Raw genomic sequence first — 11141 nt, forward strand, 5'->3', positions numbered from 1 at the left:
TTCCCAATTTCCCAGACTCTTAAACCTTGGTGGTGCTTTGTGTTGGAAATATGTTATGACAAGCCTGGGATTCTAAGTACTTAGAATATCAGCATGGCTATCATCCAAGATCATGCTGATTAAAGAAGGTTCAGCATTTTCAAATCCTGCTCATCCTCACATACAAGTTAAGTAGTTCCATGAGGCAAAACTTTTACTCAGACCTAGGTATCTAAAATGCTATTTCATTTTAATCCAAACTGATGACATAGAAGATGATACTGATTGTCAACAGGGTTTGGAGATGACAAATGGATGACAACTCTTCCCATTTTCTGATGTATTTTGTTAGGATGGACAAAGAGACTTTCATATTGACAGGGAGAGAATTGAGAAGAGGGAAAGAGATCCATCATTCTGAAGATGGTGAGAAGATGAAAAGATAATAAAGCAAGAAAAGAATTCAGGTAAGTTAAGCATTTTTGGAAAGTAAGTCATTACATGAACTAACCTTTTCTGTCCGGCAGTTATTCAGACTTAGACTATTCACAACAGCCACCTTCCCATCAAGCACCTGTTGTTCCCGTCGAAGTTGCTCCTTCATTTGCCGAGCTTCTTGGATTGCCTTGGTGACAGCATCATGGTCATTTAAATAACCTGAGATTGTGACAGAACGAAAGATAAGTTTTCTAAAAGCGCACAGATAAGTTAACTATAATGATCAGTTACATTTTTATGTGATGGTTAGTGTCTGGCCCATAATAATTTCCCATTGCAATGTGTGTTATGTGAATGAATGTATGCATAATTTACAAAGTCATATATGAACATGATGCCAAATATCTGTTATAAAAAAAAATAATAATAATTAAGTGAAATATGGCTGTTTCCAAATATTTGGAAATAAGTTTAAAACATCATAGTTGTAACATAAACTTTGTAGTTATTGGAATATTTTATAGTGAATAAATAAAATCTATCTTTAATTTTTTAAATGCAGGAATCATCTCATTTCATTACTGTGTGATCTAGGCATTGATAATTAATTTATTTATTGAATCATAGCATGAGAAAGATTAATTCAGTGTTTGTGTGTAGCACTATTAGGTTTGCTTTAAATGGAAGTAATAAAGCATTAACTGCCTGAAAGAAGAGAACTCTCCCTATCCTAAAATCTATTTAGGTCGAAATAAAACCACAGGTGGCAGTGGTTTGCTATGGATAAAAACTTATAAGTGTTAAGATGCTAAATTTGAAGCCCAAAATATAACCAAGCACCTGTGATTGTTTGATATGAAATTGTGCCTACCAGTAACTATAAAAACCCAACCCAACTCACTGCTGTCAAGTTGATTTCTACTCAAAGCAACTCTGGAGGACACGGCAGAGCAGCTCCACTGGGCTTCTGAGAATGTAAATCTTTACAGAAGAAGACTGCTACATCGTTCTCCCTCAGAGCAGTTTGTGGGTTCGAACCACCGACGTTTCAGTTAGCAATCCACCATGGAACTTATTATGCCACCAGGGCTCCCGTCATATTTAATTCATACGCTTAATAAGATGTTCAGATTTCCAGCTTATTTCACAGCTCCACAATCCAGAGTTTGTAAAACAGAACAAAACCAAAGCAAATCTGCCAAAATATTTCTTTTTAAGAATAACAGGCTTAAGGAGAAAAAGTAGTTTTAATACAATTTTTAATTTAACATTAGCCATTTCTTTATTTGACACACACTGTTATGAAGATTTGTGTGGTTTTAGGGTAGAATACTGGTGGGCATAGATTGTATTGCAAATGTTTAAAAGAAAGCTAATATCTATTATCTTACTCTCTCGCTATCTTTTAACTAGGACATAAAATGACATAAAATGAATCTGTAATATGAAATTACCCAGAAAAGGGACTTGTTTGTGACATGAGGCTAAATCTAACCAGATCCATTGGTGAATTGTGACAGATGGAGGGACTGTGAGACAGAAGGCAGGCACTAATCACACATAAAATGACCGGCTTGCCTCAACATGTTCCATGGATTCCAGCAAACTTTACACCCTAATCCATTTTTAGAACAAAAAACATCTGGGCCATAAATCCTCTAATCTGCCAAAACACGCTATTAAATCCCATGATTTGTTGAAAAACACTAAGATTAAAGAAAGGAAATATAAAATGACTAACTGCCGTGTTAGGAAAGTGTTATTAATACTCTTTCTTTGTCTCAATTATGAATGTTCTGGTACTAAAGAGCCTTGTCTAATCATGTCAGATTACACATCCTCGTTGTATTGCTAGACACTTCTATCTGATCTGCTGATTGCCAAAAAACATAGAATATTTTCTTGCTGTTTAAGAAATTTCAACAGAAGAAACTGATGTCAGATTAGCGCAGTTTTTTTAGCGCTGGAAGGGTTCTAAATGATCCATGCCTATTTTCTCCCTGTTATGTTCAGCCTAGACCTGGATCTCTGATTTCTTTAAGGCAGAAAGATGTGTTCCAGCATAGAAGAGGGAAAGGGGAAGCTTGAGAACTACTATACATTTTATCTTTAAGTACTAAACCCACTGGAATTTACTCCAAGAATGGTCATTATAAATACATTATGAATTGATGACAACAATTTAAGCCTGGAGAGCATACCTGGAGGGTTAATATTTACTATAAAAGATGGCTGCATTTAACACCTTGTATTATATTCTCCTCACCATCCTGGCTTAGTTCTGCTGAACAACCTTAATATATTATTCTTGAAGTTGTTCCATTCACGAACAATACTATTCTAGAAAGGAATACATTTCCTGTATGACAGTGCAGGACATGTTCACTTAATAGGATTTCAAGAGAATCGCCTGATTTCCCTACCCTCTAATTGCTATTTATGTACAAGCCAGCATCATGCTTTTCTGTCCTCTATTTGGTTTCTAGGTAGTCTATTGAGCTTCTCCAGAGTGCAGATATATTTAAAAAGGTTTGGCACATGGAATTGAATGAAGGCATGAATTCTTTATGCTTTTTAGTGGCTGCCAAGATAACATTGTGTAGGGGAAAAAAAAAGATTAATATAGACACAAGAGGAATGTAAATTATTATAGGGGTGAATAGCTGACAGACCTATGTTCTGCAATGGCTATTTCCAGTTTGAGTTGAATATTATCTGTGTGTGGATAAAAATAAGAATCCACATCAAAATTAACATTATTGCCTTTAGACTCTTGCGTTTAATTAAAATGCAATATGAAATTCTAACACTTGTGTCTCCTGTATTAAATCACAAAGCCATTTATCTATACAATTGGATCTTAACAGGATTATTTGCAAGTTCTTTACACTTTGTTCTCCTTATGTTAATCAAACCCCCAACTCCACACAATCCCTCAATCGCAGCAAATTGCCTTGCCTCTGATTTTGAAAGATCAGTAAGGATGAACTCTGACCTTCCTGTTGCCACCCCCTCTTTTCCTGGGCTAACCTGGAATCTATCAACATTTGGATCAATATTCCCTCCAATTATAATAAATATCTCTACTATAATTGAACATAATTCCCTGTTCTAGATTTCTATATGTCTTCATCAATTATAAAGCGTCCTGGTGACGCAGTGGTGAAGCACTCAGCCACTAAACAAAGGGTTGGCAATTTGAGTCCACCAGCCACTCTGTGGGAGAAAGGTGTGGCAGTCTGTTTCCAAAAAGGTTTACAGCCTCAGAAACTCTATGGGCAGTATGAATTGGAATCGACAAGATGGCAATGGATTTATTCCCTTTCTTATATATAACATCTACCTGACTCTCTACCATTCCAACTTGTGAGTACTAGAAATCTTCTCATGAAACAAACAAATTAAATCACTTCCTTGACTTTGTGATGCCTCCTGTATCCAATCCTTGTTCTCTTTCTCTCTTCTTATTAATCCAAGCCTCTCAAACACTCTTCATTTCTTTCTCATCTACTACAATCTGGTGCTTCCCTTGGTCTTTTATTTGCTAAATCCCAGGGACGTTTTTCAGTCTTCACAGAAAGATGGCACCATCTCTTGTTATAGAAACTCCCTTCTTTCTTGTGTCTCATCACAGCATTGGATCCTCTTTCTTCTCTGACGCCACTTTACTTTCCTTTTTTAGGATCCTTTCTTTACCTGCTCCTTAGATTTTGGTCACAGAATTTAATCACCAAGAAAGTCAAATTGAAACACTATCTTTGCCATTTATTAGCTATATAAATTGTACACACTTGTTTAACTTTTTGTAAGGCTCATTTGTTTCATTGATTAAAGGAAGATAACACTCAGGATACAACAAATGCCCTGAAGATTCAAGAAAGACAGATAGAAAACAGGACACTATACTTTGGTTAAAACATGCCCCAAAGATTTTAGTGGGTTTTTTCCCCAAAATACTGTAGAATACCTACTGCCTGTCTCCAGTCTTTCCTGAGTTCTAAATGTCTAATACATTTCTTTACTTGAACGCCCCTTGAGGACCTATAATTCCACATGTCTAGCATGAAATGACTCATCTTCCCACTTTTTCTGAATTCTACAGCAACTTTTAGTTGTCCGTCTAGTTCACTGAGAATCACCTAAGATATCTCTCCTCATATATACAAAAGGCAACCAAGCCCTGCTAGTGAAGTCTCCTCCTTAGCTCTCCACCATTTCAATTTATAAGTACTTAAAGGTTTTATCGTCTCAGAAACCAGCTATGATGGTCACTGCTTTCGTTTAAGCTATCTCAACTGGGTGCCTGCCATAACTTCCTAACTGGTTTCTGTATCTTTAGCCTCGCATTACTTAAATTCCTATTCTGATTTCACAGAAAACACTCCAAAATATTCTCCCCACCATTTTTTTTTTTTTTGTATTGTATCACTTTATTTAATTAAAATGAAAACTCATATCTTGGTACCACCTACAGCTAAAAGGAGAATATAAGAAAATAATGATCTGTACTTTTGTGAGAAGAATTAATTTATTGCTCAAATACTAGTGTGGAAAATGCTAAAGACTTAAAGTAAGAAGTCTTCTTCATTGCTTGATTCTCAAAATCTTTAACATGTCAATATGTATGATTGTGAATCTCTTCAGCGAGAACAATGGTATGTAGCTTTTCCTAAATATAATGGAAGAAGGAACCCTTTAATGTTCCCTTAAAACATAATTAGGGGATACATTACAAACATTTAACATGCAGTCTCTTCATGATATCAACTTTACCTACATTTTCCATGTCACGTCCTACCAGTCTCCCATGAGTCCTGCACTTAAGCTTCATAGAACTATTTCCTATTGATAAACAAGCCTCTCCCCACCCTCATCTCTGCTCCCATTCTCTTTCACTAAATTACAATTTCTTCCTGGTGTGTTTGGGAATTTATTCAAATGTCACTGCTTCAGTGAAGATTTCCCTGACATACCTCAGACATTTTCACTCTTGTTAGGTGGTGTTCGGTAGCTTACAATTTATAATGATCCTATGTACAACAGAACGAAACAGTGTCTACTCCTACACAATCCTCACAAGCCACTGTGATAACCCATCCCATTGAGGGTCTTCCTCATTTTTGCTGACCCTCTACCAGGTATTATGTCCTCCAGGGACTGGTCCTTTCAGACAGCATATCCATAGTATAAAAGATGAAGTCTCACCATCCTTGCTTCTCAGGAGTATTCCAACGGTACTTTTTCCAAGACAAATATAATTGTTCTTCTGGCAGCCCTCAATATATTCAATAGTCTTCACTAACATCATAAATTCTTTTATTATTGTTGTTGTTAAGTGCCATGGAGTCAGTTCTGACTCACCCTCTATAGGGTTTCTGAAGAATGGCTGGTGAGTCTGAACTACCAACCTTGCAGTTCAAGTCAACCTTACCATTCAGTGCTTTTCTCATTCATCAAGCTTTCAAATGCATATAAGGCCATTGAAATTACCATGACTTTTCTCAAGTGCACTTTAGTCCTCAAAGTGACATCTTTGCTCTTTAAAGTTTTAAAGAGGTATTTTCAGCAGATTTCCACAACACAGTATCTTGTTTGATTTCCTGACTACTGCTTCCTTGGACATTGATTGTGTCTCCAAGTAAAATGCAACCTTAGACAACTTCAACCTTTTGTCCATTTATCATGTAGTTGTTGTCATTGTTAAGTGCCATCGAGGTGGTTCCGACTCACTGAGATCTTGTATAGTGTTTCCAAAGAGCAGCTGGTGAGTTTGAACTGCCGACCTTGTTGTTGAAACAGACCTTGCAGTCCCAGGGCTTTATCCCACAGCACCACACCCTAATAAAATAATAATGTTTTCCATTTATTATAGTGTTGCTTGTTGCTCCAGTTTGAGAAGTTTTTAGTTTAGGTTTGTTTTTTGCTTTGTGTGTGTGTGTGTGTGTGTGTGTGTGCTTTTTATGTTAAGGTATAATCTATACTGAAGGCTGTATTCTTCGATCTTTATCAGTAAGTGCTTCAAGTTCACTTCGCTTTCAGTAATCAAATCTGCGTATCTCATGTTACTAATTAGCCTTCCTCCAATTCTGATGCCACATTCTTCTTCATATAGACCAACTTCCTGGGTATTTGTTCAGTGTATAGATTGAATAAATTTGATGAAAAGACACAACCTGGCACATACCTTTCCTAGTTTTAAACCACAAAATATTCCCTTGTTCTGTCTGAATGATTACCTCCTGGCTCCACATGAACTAAGTATTTTGGAAATCCCATTTTTTATGAGATTATCTGTGATTTCTTATCATACACACAGTCTAACAACCTTTATGTAATCATTAAAACAGGCAAACAGCTTTCTCTGGTATTCCTTGCTTTTAGTAAAGACCCATTTTATACCTGCAATGTATGATTCACATCCTCTTCTGAATCTAACTTGAATTTCTGGTAGCTCCCTGCCAATGTACCGCTACATTAATTTTTATATGATCTTCAGCAAAAGTTTACTTATGTGTTCTATTAATGATTATTGTTGTTAAGTGCTATTAAGTTAATTCTGAATCATAGTAACCCCGTGGAGTGGATGGCGGACTGGAACCACATACCTTGTGATTTGCAGTCCAATGCTTGTCATATCGAGCCACTGCACACCCATATTAATGATATTGTTCAATAATTTCTGCATTTGGTTGGATTATCTTTCTTTGGAATGTGCACAAATATGGTTCTCTTCTAGTCGTTTGGTCAGGTAGCTGGCTTCAAAATTTCTTGGCATAGATGGGTGAGTACTTCCAATGTTGTATCCATTTATGGAAACACCGCAATTGGCATCCCATCCATCCCTGGAGCCTCGTTTTTTGCCAAGTCCTTCAATACCATTTGTTCTTGATCATATGCTACTTCCTGAAATGGTTGAATATCAATAGTTCTTTCTGGTACAGTGACTGTGTATTCTTTCCATCTTCTTTTGAGGATTCCTGTATTGTTCAGTAGTTTGTACATAAAATCCTTCAGTATTGCAAGTTGAGACTTGATTATTTTCCTCAATTATCTCACCTTGAGAAATGCTGAGCATGTTCTTCTCTTGTGGTTTTCTAACTCCAGGTATTTGCACATTTCATGATAATATTTTACTTGACCTGTTGTATTACCCTTTGAAATCTTCTGTTCAGCTCTTTAAATTCATAATTTCTTTTGTTTGCTTTAGCTACTACTCTGTGATCAGAATAAGTTTCAGAGTCTTTTAAAATATCCATTTTACTCTGTTATTTATTTCCTACCTTGTCACTCAGTGACATTTTGCTTTCTTCATGTATGACATTCTTGAAGTTATCCCATAACTTGTCTTGTCATCTGTCATTAGTGTTTAATACACCAAATATGTTCTTGAAATGGTCTCTAAATTCAAGTAGGATATCCTCAAGATTATATTTTTCTCTCATGGACTTGTCTTAATTTTTCTTCAGCTTCTACTTAAACTTGAATATAAGTAGTTGATAGTCTGTTGTGCGGTTGGCTGCTGGCCTTGCTCTGACAGAAAATGTTGACTGTCTCCATCATTTCTTTCCACAAATACAGTCAATTTGATTCCTAGGTATTCATGCACTAGTGCTTGTTTACAGTTGCTCCTTCTTATTTTCAAGGTACAGTCATCAATTATACTAATTAAAAAGGGTCTTTCTAATAAAGACATCTTTCACAATTTTATCATATGATCACTGCCATTATTTCTACAACCAAGGCCTATTTCCAACTACTGACTCTTCTTGGTTTCCAACTTTTACATTACAATGACCAGTAATTATCAATGCATACTGACTGCATGCTTCATCAATTTTAGATTGCAACATTTGTAAAAAATCTTATTTTTCTTCATCTTTGGCATTCGTGTTTGGTACATAAATTTGATTACAGGTGTATTATAAATCTTCCTTGTAGACATATGAATATTATTGTATCACTAACAGCATTGTACTTCAGGATAGTCTGGGAAATGTTCTTTTTGGCAATGAATGTGACATCGTTCCTCTTTTATTTGTCATTCCCAACACAATATACCATATATTGTTGCATTCAAAACTACCAATACCAGAGCATTCCGCTCACTAATACCTACCATGTAAATGTTGAAACATTCCATTTCATTTTTGCCAACTTCCAATTTTTCTACTTTGAGGAGGTAGTTCTTCCCCAGTCATATTTTGAGTACCTTATAATCTGAAGGGCTCAACTTCTGGCACTGATTCAGACAATGTTTACTTCTTTTCATGACGTTTTTGCTGCCTAAGAGTTTTTGATATAGAACATCAATTTCTTCTTCACTATCTACTTTAGATTGGAAAATGGTGGAAACCTGTATATCATAGGTGACCCTGCTGGTATTTGAAATATCAGTGACATAGCATCCAGGATCCATGCGAGGAATGCACAAGCCACCACAGTATGGCAGAATGGCTGAGGAGCTCAGGTTGATTCTTTGGCAAAATAGCGCTTCCCATTTATGCTTCTTTGAAACCTTTTAAATGTCTTTGTCATATTTTCTTGCTGAGTTTCTCTTTATCACAAATCTATGAATTACTTGAGGACACTTTTTTCCCCTCTTCCTTCAATCTTTTATTCATTTGACCCTTGACAGGCTCTGTTGAAGGAATTATCACAGTTTTCTAAGGTGAAAGCATCTGTCTTTATAATTCCAAGTTCACTGATTATCTCTGCCTTCATATCCGTAGAAGCCTACATCATATGATGTATTTATTAAAATTCATGGACTGAACAGTTGCTATTACGGCACTTCAAATTCTGGCTTACTACATTATAAATTATTCTCACATTAAATTTACTGTTGTAAATTCTTAGTTACTACATTATATTGGACATTTCAGCTATATGTCAAAGCAAGGTCATATGTGTTTCAAGTTAATGTCAATAAATATTATATTTTTAAAGTCATTTATAATCTTCACATTTTTGGTACCTTGATATATAATCACAGCCCTGGTAATGCAATGTTTAAGCACCAAAGTGCTAAATGAAAGGTTGGCAGTGCAACCCACTACACTTGCTCCTTGGAAGAATGCTGTGGCAGTCTGCTTCTATAAAGCTTCACAGCGTTAGAAACCCTGTGGGGCAGTTTGACTCTGGCCTACAGGATCACTGTGAATTGGAATGCACTCGATGACAACAAGTTTGGTTTTGCTTTGGATGTATACATACATCTGTGAAGGTGTATAAGAAATTATTGTACCAAATTAATGAACTTGAAAAGATTTCTTTCCTTATTGTTTCACTGTGTACCTATTATGCTTGCTAAGGTAAGAATGTAGACTAAATATGATATATTCCAAAGTGTGATCATTAAGGTTGTGTGTCAGCTTGGCTTGGCCAGGATTCTCAGTGGTTTGGATATTAAGATGTAATCAGCCATGCTGAGATCTAATATAATGTAATCACTCCTATGATGATATCTGCTCTGAGCAGAAAAGGAGTTTCCCTCCAAAATATGTGGACACTCTGACAAAGGTTGATTGATTTTTGCTGGGGCTGAGTCCTGCATCTCTTTCTTTTAACTTGAGCTAGCAGCCTACATGTTGCCTGATGACCCTGGAGGTATCAGCAGTTTGCCATCTTATCTGCTGACCTTAGATTCATTCCCCTTTGCAGCTAGGATCTGCCAGCAATGTTGAGTCAGAAGACTTAAACTTGATATCTGGCCCAAAGAGATGGTATTTGATAGCTCTGGTAGCGTAGTGGTTACGGATCAGGCTGCTACTCTCATGATCAGCAGTTTGAAACTACCAGCTACTCCGTGGGAGAAAGATGAGGCTTTCAAAAGATGGGCAAAACTGCCCAGTTTTGCAACCATCCTCATAATTGTTATGTTTGAGTCCAATGTTACTTTTGCGATGCCTGTCTTGATGGGGGTCTTCTTATTTTCACTGACCCTCCACTTTTCCCAGCATGATGTCCTTTTCCAGGGACTGGTCCCTCCTGACAATATGTTCAAACCATAAGAAATGAAGTCTCACCATTGTTGCTTCTCAGGAGCATCCTGGCTCTACTTCTTCCAACGAAGCTTTGGTTTTTCTTTTGGCAGTCCAAGGTACTCTCAATATTCTTCTCCAATATCAGAACTCAAATGCATCAATTCATTCTCTATCCAACTTTCACAAGCATATGAGGCCATTGAGAATACTATAGCTTAGATCAGGTGTATTTTGCCCCTCAAACTGACATCTTTGCTATTGAACACTTTAAAGAAGTCTTTTGCTTTCTTGACTGCTGCATTCATGAGCATTGATTATGGATCTAAGCAAATGGTGTCTCTGACAACTTCAGTTGTTTCTCCATTTATCATGATGTTACTTATTGGTCTATCTATGCGGATTTAAATTTTTTTAGCACTGAGATGCAATTTATACTGAATGTGGTCTCTGATCTTCATCAGTAAGTATTTCAAGTCCTTTTTATTTTCAGCAAGCAAGGTTGTGTCATCAGTATATCTCTTGTCATTAGTGACATTTCCTCCAATCCCAAAGCTACATTCTTTTTCATATAATCTAGCTTCTCAGATTATTTGGTCAGCATACAGAATGATTAAGTATGATTAAAGAATACAATCCTGATGTGCTGTTGTTGTTGTCAGGTGCCATCGAGTCGGAACCGACTCATAGCGACCCCATGCACAGCAGAACGAAACAATGTCCAATCCTGGGCCAACCTCACTA

The 11141-nt window shown here is 36.5% G+C and overlaps 1 protein-coding gene across 4 annotated transcripts in view; it reads right to left on the reverse strand.

Annotated features, from left to right (window-relative positions):
- SOX5 (SRY (sex determining region Y)-box 5) overlaps nucleotides 1-11141 on the reverse strand; it is a 592387-nt gene that overhangs the window by 41860 nt on the left and 539386 nt on the right. For 3 of the 4 annotated variants that reach the window (XM_006866949.1, XM_006866948.1, XM_006866950.1), the window contains one exon: nucleotides 491-636. The exons of the other annotated variant lie outside the window; for it this stretch is intronic. In XM_006866949.1, coding sequence (XP_006867011.1) covers nucleotides 491-636 — 146 coding nt within the window. The remainder of the gene's footprint in view (nucleotides 1-490; nucleotides 637-11141) is intronic. 4 annotated transcript variants of the gene reach the window in all.

Source organism: Chrysochloris asiatica, unplaced genomic scaffold (assembly GCF_000296735.1).
Source record: "Chrysochloris asiatica unplaced genomic scaffold, ChrAsi1.0 scaffold00098, whole genome shotgun sequence".
NCBI lineage: Eukaryota > Metazoa > Chordata > Mammalia > Afrosoricida > Chrysochloridae > Chrysochloris > Chrysochloris asiatica.